This window comes from Microchirus variegatus (genome assembly GCF_963457635.1).
Source record: "Microchirus variegatus genome assembly, chromosome: 6".
In the NCBI taxonomy this organism is placed as follows: Eukaryota; Metazoa; Chordata; class Actinopteri; order Pleuronectiformes; family Soleidae; genus Microchirus; species Microchirus variegatus.
The window spans coordinates 14840474-14859816 of NC_139807.1; the positions used below are offsets into that span (position 1 = coordinate 14840474).

The 19343-nt window shown below is 40.5% G+C and overlaps 3 protein-coding genes across 3 annotated transcripts; 1 reads left to right on the forward strand and 2 right to left on the reverse strand.

Moving 5' to 3' along the window:
• Window positions 1–1218: 1218 nt before the first annotated feature.
• Window positions 1219–5052, reverse strand: LOC310928269 (uncharacterized protein; the record flags this gene model as incomplete). Its single annotated transcript, XM_083890792.1, has 9 exons — window positions 1219–1425; window positions 1526–1648; window positions 1735–1824; window positions 1913–2025; window positions 2111–2259; window positions 2357–2456; window positions 2553–4229; window positions 4372–4485; window positions 4998–5052. The coding sequence occupies 9 exons, from the start codon at window positions 5050–5052 to the stop codon at window positions 1219–1221; spliced, it is 2628 nt and encodes an 875-aa protein (XP_083746918.1).
• A 1406-nt stretch (window positions 5053–6458) lies between these two features.
• On the forward strand, window positions 6459–7383 carry LOC310929046 (glutamine amidotransferase-like class 1 domain-containing protein 3, mitochondrial; the record flags this gene model as incomplete). The annotated part of the gene is made up of 4 exons (XM_083891746.1): window positions 6459–6566; window positions 6645–6816; window positions 6904–7105; window positions 7191–7383. The coding sequence occupies 4 exons, from the start codon at window positions 6459–6461 to the stop codon at window positions 7381–7383; spliced, it is 675 nt and encodes a 224-aa protein (XP_083747872.1).
• Window positions 7384–8932: 1549 nt separating this feature from the next.
• LOC310928270 (ectoine dioxygenase) lies at window positions 8933–10511 on the reverse strand (the record flags this gene model as incomplete). The annotated part of the gene is made up of 6 exons (XM_083890793.1): window positions 8933–9010; window positions 9119–9223; window positions 9306–9445; window positions 9778–9869; window positions 9961–10222; window positions 10382–10511. The coding sequence occupies 6 exons, from the start codon at window positions 10509–10511 to the stop codon at window positions 8933–8935; spliced, it is 807 nt and encodes a 268-aa protein (XP_083746919.1).
• Between the last annotated feature and the right edge of the window lie 8832 nt (window positions 10512–19343).

The window sequence follows — 19343 nt, forward strand, 5'->3', positions numbered from 1 at the left end:
ATTAAATGTAATATTAATAGCAGGGGCCACACGGTTGGTGTCGTGGTTAGCACGCTTGCTGTTGCAGCAGGTTGGAACACGGGCCTTTCTCTAAGGAGTTTGCATGTTCTCCTTGTGTGTGTGTGTGGGTTTTCTCTGGTTTCCTCCCACAGTCCAAAAAAACATGCAATATGGGGATTAGGTAAATTGGACACTCTAAATTGACTGTAGGTGTGAGAGTGAATGGTTGTTTGTCTCTATGTGTGGCCCTGTGATGGACTGGCGAACTGTCCAGGGCGTACCTCGCCTGTCGCCCTATGTCAGCTGGGATTGGCACAGCACCCTCCGCGACCCTCATGTGGAGGATAAAGTGGTATAAAATGGATGGATGGAGTCTGTGTGATTCTTTCTTTGAAACAGACTCAGTTTCTTGCGTAATCTTTTCAAAGTCCTGATGCTCATGATAATAGTGTTGCTGATGTGCCAAAATATCAAATAAATATCAAAAATACCAACAAGGAAATATTATTTCCTTGTTATATTTTGGTTTGATCTTCACCAACAAGGAAATAATATTTCCTTGTTGGTGAAGATCAAACCAAAGTATAACTTCACAAAATGCTCTGCGTTCCTCATCTTGGCACAGGTTGCAGCTGATCATCTGAGATTTAGCTTGAATAATAATTATGACTTTATTATCATAATATTACGACTTTATTCTCGAAATATTTTTTTTCCCCCTTCAGTTTGTCCCTTATACTTCATTATAATACATATATATCACACTCTCATATTTCCTATTCACTGCCAATGAAACTAGAGTTTTTCCACATTTATGTTTGTTTGTTTGTGATTTAGTTTCTTCACATAGTAACAAATGTACAAATGATATAAATGTGCTTCATCTCTTATGAAATTAATTATTTTCTAATCATTATTGCCTCTCCATAAAGTGACATACTCTAATGCAATTCCTAGTTTTACTTTTGCAACAAGGTACTTTACATATCAGACAGATCTGTTTTATTAATAAAATACAGTTTATTTCATATTAAAACAGGATGAACGTCATCATAATAAATAGTTTCATGATTTTAATTTAATTTATGATTAAAGTGTACAGTGCATTAATATTATTTAAAATTTAAAAAAAGTGCAGTTCAACACATACAACTTATAATTTAAACATTTCGCACAAATATAAAGATAAAAAAAGTACATCGGTGCAGCAACTTTCTGTTACAGTCGTGAGTCATTTCTCGGATCTAGATTTGGGTCAGCTGATGCAGTGGATGCTGTTGAGTTTTCACTTCCCATCCTTGACTCTGTTGTGTTCTCCTCTCCTGAACTTAGGTGTGTGTCTGGCAGAGGTAGCTCGTCCTCAAATGCGGCATTGGTGATCCCCTGCTTGTGTCTCCTCTGAACCTCCTCAAAGATCTGAAGGACCTTCACAGCAGCGAAATGAAGGACAAACAGCTTTAGTGTGAGTGACAAATGAAAATAAATAAAAGGAATCTGTTGGCGCGGGACAATGCATTTATATTACCTTGGATTTAGGAATGAGACCCACTCGGAAGAAACCAATATGTCCTGTTTCTATCTTAGTGCAGTCAACCACTGTAGATGCAATGTTCTCTGGGGAGGGGCCATCACATAAAACACCATCCACCTGGCCAAGCAGAACGCACACATGGATTATTTGAGGAAAATAAAAGTTTATTTTGTATTTTTAAAAAAGTAAATAATGATCATTACCTTGTCTCCCAGTTTGGCGTACACCTGGTTGTGGTGAGTTGTGTCTGCCTCGCCTGTGGGGTTGGCTGAAGTTACTGCAATGGGCCCCACCTGCAAGAATACAAAACAGTTGTATTCACAACTTTGCAAGTAGTTTTTACTCACACACAGTGAGGTGTTTCTCATACACGGCTCTTACCAGGTTCATGAGGTGTGTGGCCACTGCACAGTCAGGGTTTCTGATAGCAATGCTTTGTGGAGTTCCTATGTGTTTGGCAGCATCTTCCAAACCGAGAATGTCCATCCATGGACCTGTATAAGACAATGTATTAGTATTATGAGACTTCACACACACATTGAAACAAATGAGCAAACACTAGCAAAAATACACACTTACCTCGAGGTATAACCATGCTGATGGAGGAGGGCCACGCCGCCTCCATGAAGTCCAGCAGCAAAGGGCTGAGCAGGTGTCGCACTGGCTCCAGCTGCTTGATGGAGGAGATCCACATAGACATGGGTCGGTCTTGTGCCTGCTTCTTCACCCTGAAATCAAACACAAGATGCAAGATTTGAGAAATGGCTTCACAGTTGTGCGCGGACAATGCCACACTCGTTATAAAAAGCATGTATAAAAACTCACTTGAAAGCTTTGACAACCGCATCGGGCCTGTTGCAAGCTGCCACCAGCACATAGACGGTGTCAGTGGGCATTCCGCATATGCCACCATGTTTCATGATTTCTACAGACAGAATAAGAAGACAAAAGAAAGCTCGCACCAAGTCCATACACAAATGTTTATTTCAGAAATGAAACATTACTGTCGGTTATATCTCACCTGCAATCTGCTGGACGGATGAGGCCTTGCGTGCCGGTACATGTGGACAGATGTTGTTTCCTCCCCCAACACCACTCAGCTTGACTAAAGGTTTCCCTAAGGGGATCTGGGGGGACTGGAAGGTGCCGTTGAAAATGTGGCCCAGGAAACAATAAAAACTGATGAGACCAAAGATGATGGTGACTCCTATGTCATAACCATAGGGCAGAGCATTCACTGCCTCCAGCAGGAAGCTAATGAGAATGAGCTGGAAGGTGAAGGCATAGGCAAACCAGGCGACATTTAGAAACAGCGCCGCAGCTGTCACTAAAAGGTTAAAGAGCATGAAGCTAATGATCCCCACAGCCACATTAAAACCTCTGGTTTCACCGTACAGGCCACCGTATCGAGTCAACCCCCACACTGTCCACATCACGCCGTAGAGAATAAAAACTGTGCTCTCAAAGGTTTTTCCCCGAGCAAAAGCTACTGAGCCACAGAGCAGCTGGAGTGCCCCGCCAGCCACCACCACCCAGGGCAGAACCAGCACAGACAGAGGATTTCTGTCCATGACTGTGGCTGTGACAGCAAAAGCAGCCAACACATTGCACGCATGGCCTAACACCTCTGCATCTGCATATTTGGAGTAGCCCAGGTGGGGAGTGTGCAGCTCTTTATCATGTCCTCTGAGAGTAAGACCCTGCACTCTGTTTACTAAAGTCGTGAAATAGCCTCGTCCTGTGGGAATCACGGTAGCGGAGACCATGTTGAATGTGGTAATTAAAAGCATGATGGCAGAGGCTACAAATATAGCTGCCTGTACACCCTGAGTGCCTCCTTGGTGGAAGCCTTGAGGCTGGGCTGCAATGGCAATACAATAAGCCGCAAAGAATAACTGGTATAGTCCCTCCAGCAAGCTCTTCTGACAGCTGAACAGAGCCAGAATGAAGAAAAGCACAGAGAAGACGACAGGGAAGGGAACAGGGGACAAAGGCTGAATTGAGTAGAATGACAAGAGAGCGCAGTAACCCTCTGCAAATTTTAAAAGAGCCGTGAAGCCATAAAAAGTGGCAGCCAGTGTGTCCATGGCTCTGTAAAAGAGGACACACATGCCAATCTGGAAGACTCCAGCTGTCCACAGCCAGGGGACGTGTCCAGTGGAGAGCTGGGGGACCACACCTAACAGAGGACAGGCTAACACAGAGGCAGACAACAAGTTCATCACCACACCCACTGCCACTGCATCATCACAGCCGTGGTTCTGCTCTGTTTTCAGGTCACCTTTTCCCTTCAGACCTGTTCCCGGAGGCTCCACTTTACCGTGAGTAATAGTGGAGAGCAGACAGCCAAAACCAAAGTAAACACCAACAACACACACCAGGAGGTAGTTGGCAGCAGTGGCAGACTGACCAAAGCCTGCAGCAGACAGACCGGCAATTTGATGGGCACATGCTAAGCTAATACCAATAGCTATAACAGACAGCACTGCTTTCTTTACTAAAAGTGCGACGCTGCCTATGATGAACAGAGCGACAGTAAACGCTGCCAGACCAGGAACCAGAGATGATCTCAGCTCTGTGGCCGGCAGCACTTCCTGTCCCACCAGGACATACACCAGACCTGAACCACACCACAGGCCAGACACAGTAAGACACAGAGTGGAAAACAGCTGGACGTGGGACAGACTGCGACAGACACCTGGAAGACAGAGAGCAAACAGAATTAGACAAACCCCGGAGAGGATTACGATTATTTACACACACACACAAATAAATCAACCAATAGCATAAATGAATAAATAGTAAAATTATACTATACATAGATAGTTATTTGAACCAACCTGCATAAGCTAAGAGGGCTGCAATGATGAGGAGCAGAATCCCAAGTGCAGTATGGGAGATGAAGTCTTTGTCAGGTGAGCTGGCATAGTTGTTCACCAACAGAAGGAGAGAACCTAAGTAAAAAAAAGTTTTGTATTATTATTAAGATACAGTTAACTGTTAACTGATAAATGAACACTAAAATAACTATTTTTATTATTATTTGTTATTATTATTATTTAATCCTTTCACAATTTTGGAGGATGATAAATCTGAAGTAATTCATAATTTCTTCACATGACTATGTGCAATTATGCAAATGATTAGAAATATCTGCAGCATAATTTGATTTGACGAATAATAAGATGATTGTTGTTATTATTATTATTATTATTATAATACTACTACTACTACTAATAATAATAATAATAACAATAATTATTATCATTGTTATTATTATTGTGTAGAAAACTTTACTTAGAAATTAAGTTGGATATTTCATGACATTTATGTGGAATTCGAGGTAATAATTACTTAGAAATCAGATATAATTTTGATAAAAAAGAAAAAGAAACAAATAAAGACCAAAAAATAATAATTCATTCACACATATATCATAATCTAACAGTGAGAAATGTTATCATACCGCCAGAGATGCCGAGGATGCCCACGGACACGTGTAGTGAGTGGCATGCAGTCATAGCAGTGGAAGTAGTGGATCTGTGGGAATGCGAGGCTGGGCTTTTATACAGCTGCGTGTGACGTCAGCACGTCCGGTGAGAAACCCCAGAGGAGTGAGTGCGTGCGTCTGACAAGGAAATAACCGCAGAGAAATAAATTGGGTACCGCAGATTATTACAGTCACCGTCAATGGAAATTCCTGTTGTATAGCATAACTTAATCAATGGTGAATTGTATTATTATTATTATTATTATTATTTACAAGAAGGTTTAATAAAATACGTGTGTTTTATTTGAATCTCTAAGAATTGTGAACTTCGGCTGAGCTTCGTTTTAAAAAAAAAAAAAAAAAAAAAATCATTTACATATTTTACATTTTTAATTATCTTATTTTGTTGATATTGAGTCAAAGTTTATTTTATTATTATTCATTAGTTTAAGTAATAAATAATGGTGTGAATTTTTAAAGAAATAAAGCTGCGAAGCTCACAGTATATATTGTTATAATATTAACAGAGATAAGAGAGAGAAAACATATATGACATATGTATTGTATCATGCAAATTAACACGTGACAGCAAAAAAAGATATGAACTTGGCATATTATTTACTGAAGCATAACACTGTAGCTAAGAATTAAAAATAATTATAAACTATTAACCCAACAAAAAAAAAAAATCTTTATCTAATAAATATGTCGTCATCCTTTCATCAGGATTACCGTTTTAAACAATGACAGGAATGACTCTGCATTTTAACCAGAAGTTAAATCATTGTTCCTGGTGCATGACGTCATTCTGTTTGGAGAGCAGATTCATGTGGGAGGAGACAGGTGAAGCAGAGAGGGATATAAAGAGTCGGCTTCAAATTTCAGCCAACACAACACGACTGAGCAGCTTCAACACACACACAGAGACAGAACACCTGCATAAACAAGGTAAGACAGACCACACTAATTTTTACTTATGCTACTTGAACTTAACCAAAGATTTTATACGATATGTCATGAACAAACACTTTGATTTCAGTCAGTGTAATTAAAGTAGCAGGATAATGGTGACATGCTAAGTGATACTCTGATGAATCTGATCCAAATTCATCTTGAAGTCCTGCATTTATTCATTCATTTATTCCAGTAGAATGTCAAGCCTCTTCCTGTAACTTCTTCTAATGGGTGTCAACAGTGTCACCTAGCAGCAGCAGCAGCAGCAGCCTCCTCCTGTGTCACCTGGCTCTGTAAATGTTTCATGTAAACAAGAGCAGCAGTTGGCCCAGGAGCAGTGCTCAGTGAAATAAGATAGTGTAATCAAGAAAGTGAGACAAAAAATGGGACAAAGACAGAGATAATGGAGTAAGAAAGAGGAAGTATGTGTCTTCATAGTCTACAAATACTGCATGTGCTTTATGTGTGTGTTTGATAGCAATCATGGCAAAGCGCGTTGCAGTAATCCTCTCCGGCTGTGGCGTCTACGACGGCACAGAAGTTCACGAGGCCTCTGCTGTCCTCGTCCACCTGAGTCGCGCAGGGGCAAAAGTAAGAGACTTTACAGTTTTCATCCACTATATTCAGCACGTCAGATCGGGCTTTTTACATGTTCATGTTTGTTTTCAGGTGCAGATGTTTGCTCCAAATGCAGATCAGATGCACGTTGTGAATCATTGTGATGGGAAACCGACAGAAGAGAAAAGAAACGTCCTGCAGGAAAGTGCCCGCATTGCCAGGGGTGAAGTCACTGATCTGGCCAAGTTGGATGTGTCGGCATTTGATGCAGCCATCATCCCAGGTTAGAAATCCTCTGCCAACAATCCTTAGTTCTTTAACCTGCATTTTTGTGTTATATACGCTGAATGTATCCTTACTTTCTTCTCAGGGGGTTTTGGTGTGGCTAAGAACCTGAGTGACTTTGCACTGAAGAATAAGGAGTGCACCATCGAACCACATCTGGAGAAGCTCATCAAGGCATTCCATAAAGCTGGAAAACCACTGGGCATGTGTTGCATTTCCCCCATCCTCGCCGCCAAAATCCTGCCAGGCTGCGAGCTCACTGTGGGACAGGACAAAGAGTGTGAAAAGTGAGTGAAATCAGATCATCAGTGTATATTATATAAAAAAATGAATCTACAGTTCTGACCCTGTTCCTTCCGTTGTCCTCGTCAGGTGGCCGTATGCGCAGACGGCAGGTGTCGTGAAGGAGATGGGCTGCAAGCATGTGAATAAGGATGTGGGAGAAGCTCATGTTGATGTGAAAAACAAACTGGTCACCACCTGTGCCTTCATGTGCAACGCTCCTATTCACAACGTCTTTGATGGAGTAGGTGTCCTAGTTAAAGAGACACTGAAACTGGCTTAAGCACGTTTAAACGTATTTGTCTGACATTATATCTTCAATGTGTGGGTTTAAGACTCAATAAAAAACAAACCTAAATATTAAAAATGTGTATTTGTCATTTTTCTTTACTAAAAAGAGGCTACAGAAATGTTCATATCACATTCACACTCTTTATATACACATGCATGACACTTATTTTAGTAGAAACACGATTAAACACATTGTTTAACTTTGGGAAACCATGCAGCATTGGTTTTTGTGCTGTTTACACCAACAATGAGGTTTTAAAAAAAATAGAAATACATTCTGTAAAATGGTGCAGAGATTAAATACTTCCACTTCTCTCCAGTAGCGACCAATCTCATGAGAGCCTATTTAAAAAGTGAGGCTTCTAACTGCTAAACCTTATTCTCCTTATTTTGACCTGGATGGTCTTGGGTACATTTTCAGAAGAGAATTGTGAATGTAGAACTTTTACGCTGTAACACCAAGGTTTCTCCAGATGGATCAATAAATTATTGCAGCACAGAACAGGAAAAGGTTCTCAAGTGAGCATAAACTTAGAAATTGTTAAAGTTGACTCAAAAGAAACCATGCAGTGCAGTTAGTGCCATTTTGACAACATTTTGTGCGTAAGTGTGTGATCCAATTTGATTTAAAAAGCACTTTTGGACAAGTGTTGCACAGTCATAAAACATATAAAGACAAAACACAAAACACATGAAAGTCAACAGAACAAGTAAAAATGATAAAGACAAAGACGTCATTAAAATAATCAATATTATAACGAAGTCTTACACAATAAAGAGATCCGAGAACAGTGACAAAGCCTGTCTCCTACAGCTGCCAAGCCCTGCTGACTCAGTCTGATCTGGAAATAGTGGATCACGCTGTTGCATTAGGTCAGACAGGGTGGAATAAGTCCACTGAGGAAGTTAAAAGTGAATAAAATGATTTTAAAATTTGATTCTGTGTTGCACAGGGAGCCAACGGAGGGAGCAGAACGAAGGAAATGTGTGTTCCAGTTAAAAGCTGGGCTGCAGCATAAATAACCCCAATATAAAGAGCTTAGCTGTCGTCCAAGCAAGTTAATGATGAAGACATGGATCACCTTTTCAAAATCACCCTGTCTAAGTTACTCACGGCTAAGTAACCAAGTTTCAGGGTCAAAAATTAGGTTTTATATAAGCAGCTGGAAGGAACCATTATATGTGTAATGTGTATCATTTTATGACATTGTTTGTTAATTTCATCAAAATGATTGAACTCAAAGTTGTTGGATTGGAAACCTACATTATTTTATATCATTTACCAAATCCTAACCACGAACAATAAACTCCCACAGTCAACTGGGTTGTTTTTGAAAACTTTATTGAGTTTTATTTTGTAAAACAATACAAAAAGCAGTGCAACTGTGTTATGGTTGGTGTTTCTAGTGTTTATTTTGGGATTCATCTTAAAGCTTTATAGAAATGGTAGTTTAGACTGTGCATGACAAAATGACCACATTGTCTTGATCAAGTTTAGAACAGTGACTGTTCTTGAAGAATCCAGTGAATATTCATGTGCGTCAGTCTGAGAAATTATTGAAATGATCTACTCCACAGGCCAACATTGTGGCATGAAATTTCCTGGGACGATCTGGATCCTAACAGGAACAGAGAGAGTCAGGGTCAATACAGTGTGAATGTGAGAACGTGGAATTATAACCTGTATTAAAATTGTAGGATTGTAAATACATTCACGTTTGTCTCACCTGTATAGGGTAAGCACAGGTGGGAACATAACGAATCACAAACCCACAGCGCCTCCTTGGGGATATGTTGGGATCGCTGGCATGGACGAGAAGTCCATCATGGACCTTGTTAAAAGAACATTTCAAATGAATTAAGCTTGGATTACACTCAAAATCCTTTTACAACCATGCCATGTTTTTAACTCACAGACATCTGTCCGGCTAAAAGAGGGCAGAACACAGCGTCATCGGCCTTCACCAGCTCCCCTGGGATCTCCTGGTTGACTGACAACATGTTTCCAGCGCGGACGGCTTGGCGATGGGGCAACATGCCGGAGCAGTGGCTGCCTGCAGGGGCAGAAGAAACAGATTTATTTATGTCTTATGAACAGTCATTAAAGAGATTAATGTGCATGTGCTGTATAGGCATGGGGTGATATGTAATAACAATATCACGGTATCATGGTATTGTGATTACAGCTTCAAAATGTCACCTCCCTCAGCCATACCATCATAAACACAGATGACTGACTCTAGCCAACCAGGAGGGGGAGGAATCACAACCTGGGTGATTCCTGCACCATTTTTTTTTAAATCAAGATCAGGATCTTAAAATGTTATTACGGCAGTATACAGTGAAGCCATAGCATATGTGTATGTAAAGCATGAAGCTGATTTACCTGGAATGACCTGAAGGGCACCGTTTTCCTTCAGTGAATCATCTAAAGCGAGCCACACGGACAGCACCGGGCCACCGGCAATTCCCCAATACCTGTAAACACAGCAGCAACAGTTACACTTCAACAAAACACAGCAAAATACAAGTTTTCATTTAAGAAGAAAAAGAATAATGTAAAATCTACCTCATATCCTGATGCCAGGCCACATACGGAAGCACATTTGCCTCGTTCTTCCCGTCAGGTTTGGCTTCTCCACCGTCATTCTCCTGCACGCCGGCCGCTTTGAGTGCTGGGTATTTGCAGATGAAGCGGGAGTCGAGCAGGATGACGTCCGGACCCAGGACGTCTTTGACCACCTCCAGGACACGAGGGTGATTGGTCAGGCCCATCACCCATGGATACTGAAGGTGGACGTTGTGGAGGCTGTACTGGGTGTAGTCCTCACCTGGGAATACACACACACACAAATAGACCCACACTAATGAGAAAACTGTGTAGACATGGCAGTTCATGAATGTTTAGAGACAAGTTAAACTTGATTCATTGTAATGCAGTTGGTTCATTTTACTGTAAATCTAACACTAAGCACTTTCCGGCTTCTTACCTAATTCCTTCTCCAGCTCAGAAAAAGCATGTCTGGCCTCCCTCAGCTCTGTCTCATTCAACACAGGCAGTGGTGAGAGAAAGCCCTGCTGGTTGTAGATCTCCTGGTGCTTTGGTACGGATGTAGTCATCTCGTTTTGATTGCCTCAAGGTTCCTGCTCCCAAAATGTATACGGTAGAGACTTTTTGTGCTGTTGCTGCAGGCTAAGAGAGAGAGAGAGAGAGACAAAGAGGGAAAGTGCAGTTTAAGTGTGGCGCAAATTCAGGTAAAACATGACGTTTATCTTCTTTTCCATCTGGTTTGTTTTCAAGACAGGGTAATTTGTTTGTTGATGCTAAAAAAAAAAGAAGGATACCCCTCCTACTTGACCTGATGGGAAAACAGCTAACCACATCCACACATAGGTGGATTCACAGTGAATAACACCTTATTCCCCCTGTCCTCCAACACCAGTCAAAATGTATAACTGCACGTCAGGAGCGATCTGATCTGAATCAAGTTTATTCAGTCTCTCAGTGAAATTATAAATATCTGTTAGCCCGGAAAAGAATATTACACTTAAGTAAGTAATATTAAAACCTACAGTGAACATGCACAGCAAAAACCCGTTCAGTCAAATTACTCAAACCAAACCATATTTCAAGAGATTTAAATACCTAAAAAATATTATGACATCAACAAACAGTCACATATTGTGTACATACTATTTTTTATATGTGCACAATATAAGTAGAATATATAATAAATACACATTTTAGTAATTGATTTATTATCTCCTTACCTGTCTGCTGTTACTCTTTCTCCAAGTCTGGACTCTGGATTCTGTCAAGCTCCTCTGCCACAGGGATTATATACAGTACCGATCGCCACTAGGGAAACTCCACTTCCTTCTTGTTCTTGTAAAATTCAGTTTCAATCTTACATATAACACACATGACAAGAGAATGACAGGGGAAACCCGATAATGAAGTTTTTTGTCATTGTGTGATTGTGTTTTCCAAGGAATTGATTACTCAAGTAACAAAACACTCCCTTTCAGGAGCTATATGTTGTACGTGCTGGTCTCCATCTCCACCCACACACACACACACACACACACCCCCACACACACTCAGGACTGACGTCACATTAACTGAAATGTGACACAGACCCTACACACACAGAGGCCATTTCTTTCCCATCCCTTTATTTTCAAATGGTTTCCGACTGATTTGACGTGAAATGTAGTTGTGACTCATTATCAGCAGATTTTGTTTCCTGGTCATCAGGCCTGACCATAAACTTCTCTGTTCCTTGTCAAGGATATTGTCATTTTAGGACAAATATCTACTGTGTGTGTGTAAGGGGATCATTCTAATTGTCTCAATTTTACTGATAGATATCAAAATATTATCATTTAATTCATATTTTTGATTTTAATTTACACTAAATATGTATGTGAGTATACTGTATTATTGTAGTCATTTTGCATTAATGGTATTAAAAGAATATAAAAGAGTATAGTATACTTTATGTGTTTACACACTGTAAATTACAAGTTCAAGGAGAAAGGGGAAACAGTTGAGGATGCAGGTACTGTTGTGTGTGTGGTCAAAAAAACAAATCTGCATTTGACTTCAAGCTGTTGACGCATGACGTCATTAACTAATACTCAATCAATTTGAATTTGTGTCTACAATAATCAGTAAACTGCTGTTTCCCAATCTCTCTATACGGGGACCCACATTTCTAATTTTGACCCTAATTCATTCTATTGATTCATTCTAATTCATTGATTGTCATGTGCACAATGTTTCTTTCTTTTTTCTATTGCCATTTCGATTAACACCATGTCATTATTAATTAAATTATAATTATTGTACACCATGATTAAAATCAAATGAACCAGCCAAACCTAAGAAATGATTTGCTGCTCCTAAACGGCTTCTTCCCGCAACAGTCACCCAAATACTACTTCCCTGTTTGTGTGTCTCATATCACGCATCGCAACAATACCAGTAATCCAGTAAGGAAATTAATATAAGTTATAAAATGACTAACATAGGTAACTTCATCCTGCTTTAATAGTAACACATTACATTCACATGATTCTATTATGCAGTCACATTGATTGTCATGGAATGTTACATTTATATATTTCATCAGTTGCTAATATAAATGTGTTTTCTTGATCTTATTCCCTATTTTCTGACTTTATGACTGAGTGTGAATTATGAAGAAGCAAATGTAACACACCCAATTTAATGAATAAAGTATTGAGATTCTATTATATTTACTTATTTTCTCTGACCACACACGCATGCACGCACACACACACACACTCACACTTTTGATAAAATTATATATTAGAAATAAATGGATATTTAATAAAGTTATATGATAAAAGGCTATTTTTTTGTATAATGCTCACAGGATTAGAGCATTTTGTCAATATTAGTCAGATAATACTGTTTAAAAGATGTATGAAGATGCAGTTCTATACTGCATCTTCATGCAGAGTCCCATTTTTTCAGATTTCTCTGACATACCTGCACACATTTTCCATACCAGTGTATTTAGGTAGCCTACACACTGATACTTTCACCTCATACATGTGCTGTGCACACTAATGGTTTCCCTCTCAGCCTCAGTCAGAGTTTGTGTCCCTGTTCTGGTGTTTGGGGCAGAAGGGGTGATACTCTTTTCTTTTCTCTGCACTCGGCGTCCTCTTGTCTCCTCCTAGTGGCTGCTGTTCATTATTGCAGCGGTGGATGAGCACAGGATCCTTGTTCGGGGGCGTTTTCTTCAACAACAGCCTCTGCAGCATCTGTTTGTCCATGCGCTCTCTTCGGAAGTCATCCTCGTACACCTTGAGCTGTGGTAGTGTCAGAATAGCAGATCAGAATCGGAGAGACAGATAGGACGATTATGAATATACCACACCTTTATTTATAAAAAAAAATAATTAAGGATGTTAATTGAATTGTCCTTGGTGTGCATTTATTTATATTTTCTTTTACTTTGTTTATTTTATCTAATATAATTAATTTTTTTCTGCAATATCATCATTATCATTTTCACTTGTCATCCAGAGCTGTAAAAGACAGAATGTTGATTAAAAGAACTGTAATGAAATGCAAATCGTAAAAAGTATGAAGGATTTGTGCAGTTTTAGATACAATTATTACTCCATACAGACAGTGCAACTGCAACCCCCCACATCATACATTTGAGACAAAACAACTCAATTTGGATACTACATGGTACTTTTTTTCTTTCGGATTTAGAAAAGTGGACACAGAAACGATCATCGATTTTCATGTTTGAATGTGCTTGTGTTTTCCTGACAACCCGACAACAGTGTACATCATATAACAATTAAGATACTACCTGCTCTTGCAGCAGTGCCACCTGCTGGCGCATCTCCTCCCTTTTCTTCCTCAGCCTATGGTTCTCCTGCAGCGTGTGTTTGTGGCTGTTATGCTCCGTCTGAAATTCTGCTTCGTAAATCTGGGTCTGCAGACACAGGACATTAAAACGACAGTGAATCAAAGCCACGTGTGGTGATGTGTGGATATCTCTTTTTCTGTGAGCACATCTCAGCACAGCACATGCAGAGCTGCCACTTGGTGGTGCAGTTCACCATGTGATTTAAGTCTCTTAAGCATTTAGCAAATCTTCCCCTGGCAACAGTGAATTGACATCAGATTTGATTCCATCACATCACAAATAGGAATATTTTTCGATGGTGTGGATAAGAGAGCAGCCCACCTGGCACTGCAGTGCCTCCAGCTGCTCCTTTAGATCATGCACTTCTTGCTGGGAGTCTCCCAGTGGGGTACTGGTGCACTGGCTTTTTCCCTGCCATCCGCCCTCTGCACCTGTAGAAGCTGGGGAAAATGAGGAGGAAGGGATGTATCCAGAAAAGTGACTGGGTGTCAGGTTGGGACCTCTGGGTGAGTTACTGGCGAGGTATGACACAGCACCACTTCCAGCTGTGGAGCTGCCCTTAGGGAGGAAAACGTGATGTCAATGACAATGATGCCACAAAGACAAAAAAATATGAAAATGAAACTGTAGACTTTAAGTGATCATGTGCACAGACCCACTAACAGGTCTAATACCTGTTTGGCAGATGTGCAGGATCTATCTGGGTGTTGCATCCTGCTCTCCAGCAGTCTGATGTACTCTTGCAGCTCCTGGTTCTTCTTCAGCTCCTGCATCAAAGCCTGCTCATAATACTCCTTTGCACTCTGCAACCCAGAGAGAAACAAACAAATATTTCACATGTGAACCACAATTGTTATCCACCGCAAGCTAATTTGTGCATTATGCAATGTTTCACTATTTCACTCAGTAGTTGATATAACTGACATATGGGGCATTCTGGTGCATTTCATTCAAAACATTTCATTTCAAGACAAAGCAGGGGTCAGTTCACGCGTGTCTATGTTGAATCGTGGGTTATCGTGTCAGAAACTGGAAAATGAAGCAGCTCCCTCGTGTGGCTCAGAGGTGGAGTGCAGATATAGAGTTTTAAAAGGCTGGAAAAAAAACACTCCAGACTCTTGAAGGAACACAAAAGTATTCCGAGGCGGGGGAAAAAAAAACCCCTGAACCTATGCGAACTCCACAGTATTCCACATTATTATCTCTTTCCTTTCTGTGACATGTATATTCTTTATTTATATGTATGGAGCTCTGGTAGCTGACGTTACGAAACCCCATCATGCAACACTCATAACCAAAACAAATGCCATTTTTGGCAGGAAGTGGCCCAGTTCACATCCATAGAACCGGCAACATATACTGTATACTGTAATATGTCTGGCAACTCGTCTCTTCAGTGTCTGTGGATAAATGTGGTGCACCAGGATGAAACTTTCAATACAAATGTTTAATTTCATCTTGGTTCTATGCCAATAACTACCTTGTATAATATCAGTGTATAGTGTTAGCAAAGAGCTACGGTCAAGCATCAGAAAGTAACCGATGACCCTTTACCTTTTATTTGCAAAAATAAATAGATAGATAGAAGAATGGTGCCGATGCATTTGAAATGCTTTTAAGGAAATCCTACACCATTCAAATCGGTTGTAGAAGACGGAAACCCACAGGCAACGGATTCCACTTCTTACAGAATCCAACACTAACTTGAAGATGTTGCCCTGCCTCAGGTCTGGAATAATGTCTGCTCTGGCTGTTTCCATACTCATGCAAAGCCCCTCGTGGTATTATAATGATCAGCTATAATCAGCCCGTCAGGTTCTGTGATATATTGCTCCATCTCCATGGATTTAAAATGTTGTTCGTTTTTTTAAGAAGCTGTTCCTGCCAACATGGCGGTGTGTCATGCGACGTCCATAGCTATGAATGTGTTTTTTTGTGGTGTGTTTTTATGTTCTCTGTTAACTTTCTGCTGCAGCATTCTGGGCCCCACATACAACTGAAACTGCCTTCAAAGACAAAGATGTGTGACACCACCATTTCCACTGGGAATGAGCGTGCTGGATGATAACATATGCTGTAATGTATCCATACCCACTTTTGAGGTTCTATCCCAGTGCAGTGATCAGGGGATTTTGCAGCACGCTTGAAATACTTCTGTGTGTTTACCTGCTGGTGCTCTACTCTGAGCAGCAGTCTGCTGTTGAGCTGTTTGATGGCAGTGTTCTCCCGTTCCAAAGCCTCCAACCTGTGCTGCAGTCCCAGAGTGGTATTGCGGTACACCTGGTCCCAGTCCTCGTTCAGCTTCATCAGCTGTTAAACATCACTATCATCATTATCATCATCATAATCATCATCATCAACACTGTGATTGTGGGTGTCAGGAAACGAAATCAGGTCAGCTATGTAAGACACTCTGTACTCACTACATGACAGTTTACTGCACATCATTTTTCGATCACCACTTCCCTTTTCTATAAGGTGAATATGATTAGAAGCAGCAAGCACAGGTTGTATAATTGTGAAAAAGTTCAATTCCTGATACGCTTAACAGCTTAGCTGCAGTTTTCACACGACGCCCACAGTCCTCTCTGGTGTTCAGAGGGAACGTCACCAAAAAAAAGGTGATGATGTACCTCTTTGTTGACTCTCCGCAGCTCAGTGTTCTTGTTGAGCAGCAGCAGCTTCTCCTGGTCAGTGGAGGAGACTGTCATACTCTCAGTGATCAGAGTGACTTGCTCTTCTGTGGACAGCAACCTGTCTCCCACAGGACTGACCTCCTCTGTCCTGCTCACACACACACAGACACACACACATGCGGTTCACACACGGACGGACACACATGCAGGGAGGATATTTGCCATAAATAACAGGCATCATGACGAGCATTAGTAGAGGATTTCCAATTATAAGTGAACACATGTATGCACAAAACATCAAGGCACTTTATGCGAGTACACCCACTCGCATAAAGTGCACTTAGAGAAAAGTGAGTTATTATGCACACCCACGCACACACATGCGTGCTCAGTCACATTATGCACTCAAGACACGCTGAAAAACAGAAGGGAGAGTGAGAGAGAACAAGAGAGAGAGAGATGACTTTCTCCTCGACAATAAAAACCTTCATTATTTATGTTTATTATCAGATATATTCAATAACCAGTGAAAACAATGTGGGTGATCATCAGTGGAAACTGTTTGTGTCTATTAAACCATCTGGGGGAAAAACAACATTTGCACATTTTATTTAATTTTATTACTCCCTATTACAAAATTATTACCATACTATTGCAATATTGTTACTGTAATGTAAACTGTGGCCTATATCTAAACATCTGTCAGTCCCTCGGCTTTAATGGAGGCCGACTGTGTCCAATAATGAGAGAATCACTCACACTGAACCAACCAGGTCTGAATTTTTGGATGAAGAAAGAAAATAACATGAAATGGAACCTAATCATCATAGAATTGTTTTTTAATTGCACTCACACACCAATTAGCGATCGTGAAATTGACCTTTTAAGCTGTCCATTTGACACACCAGTAGTAAACACACACAACCAGGAAGAGCAGCAATTACCTGAGCCTGGGGAGCAATGGGGGTTTTGGGTACCTCCCTCAAGGGCACCCCAGGCCTTGACCTGTCACGGGAATTTGAACCAATGACCCTCTAGTTACAAGCCCAATTCCCTTTCACTTGTCCATCAGCTGTCCATAGTGACCAGTATGAACACAAACTCAGTAATTATTTTATTTTACTCCTTTATTCGTATTTCGTGAGGTGAACCTTGAAAGTCAACAAATACTATATAAATAAATACTACTACTACTACTACTACTAATAATAATAAACATGATGATAATAATACTAGTGCTAATAATAATATCAAACTTTTAACACATTCATCTCCAGTACCCTATCTTTGCAAGTCAGCACTGTGTATTCAGTCATCCCATGGGACCACGCTGTGCTTAGTGTGTCTCTGATCCAGTGTCTTTTCTCTCTCACCTGCTGTGACAGCTGACGTACACCGTGTGACCTAATTTTACATAGTTGTCAATCATATGTCGTCTTGGAAGGACACCTTAATAGCACTGCCTCCTGCAAAAATATGCTAATGTACTGTTGGGGGATATGATAAACAGAGAGATGATCTCTTCCCTTCTTACCAATCGCAACACTGACAAAGTGTCATTTGTAGGAGGTTGATGACTGAAGTCGTGTTCCATTACACAGAGAAGTGTGCAGTTTCACAATTCAGCAGGGTTATTTAAGGGCAGACTATACGCGTGTGGGTCGAGTGATCACTGAATATACCAAAGCCCCCTCCACCACCACCATTACCATCATCAAATATGATTTGACTGTGGTGAAACGGTGAACTTCGGCCTACATGTCAATGACCTCACTGGAAACTCCGCCACCATTCTTTATTCCTCCTCTCACTGAACTCCATTGTGAGTCACAAACTCTGGATTCAAACTTCATATATTCAGATAATCTGACATTGCTCATCTTAATCTTTATAGTTGTATAATCTCCTACCTGGCTGTAGTTGATGTTCTTACATTATTTGTCTATATCGAGCCCGTCAAAATGTGAATATACATACCATAATGTTTCCACAGACTGGTGCGTCTGTTGTGTCTCGGTGAGACTGCTCTCACTCTTTGTCGGCGCGTTCACTCGTTCTGCTTCTGCTGCCACAACAGCAGCTGTTGAGGATGATAATGAAGAAGATGACAAAAACAGTACGTCTCCATCCATGACTGATCAAATCTTCATATCCTTTAGAAGTGTGAAAACAAAGTTAGAGAGCTGCTTTATAGGCGGAGAGAGTGGCTGCTGCTAAGCATTCGGTGGAAAGTAAATAGTGTCATCAGACGTGATACGTAACAAAAGAGGAAGAAGCCAAGACCAAGAGCCTCATGATAAGAACTTTAGAGAAAAGGAAGTGACACAAGCAAACTGTTATTTTACGGGGGGGGGGGGGTTGGTTAATTATCAGAAAATAATGTGTCTCATTGTGATCATAATTTGCTGTGTTGACATGTTGGAAAACTCTGCTCAGAGGAAGGAAAAGTGGTGTGTGTGTGTGTGTGTGTCGTGTACTTGTATTTTATATTTTTGTGAGGTCCAAAAGATTTACATACAAAATGTGGGGACATTTTCTTTGGGCAACCCTTAACTTTAAAGAATAAACTCTGAACAACCTGGGTTTTAGGGTTTGGGTTAGAATTGGGTTCAGATTAGGGTTATGGTTAGGCACTTAATTGAGATGGTTAAGGTTAGGGTAAGGGGCTAGAAAATGCATTATGTACCGATCTTGACAGGGCCAGTAGTCCTCATGGGAGCAGAAATAAGGTTAATTAAGAATGATTCATTTTATGGGTTAGATAACTGTGGTTAGGTTAAGTTTAGGGTTAGGAAGTAAATGTTTTAGGAATAATGCTTTGTTTAGGTTGACCAAATGAATGGAAATCAATCCAGTTTCCTAAAATGAATAGCTGCGCAAACCTGTATTTGTGTGTG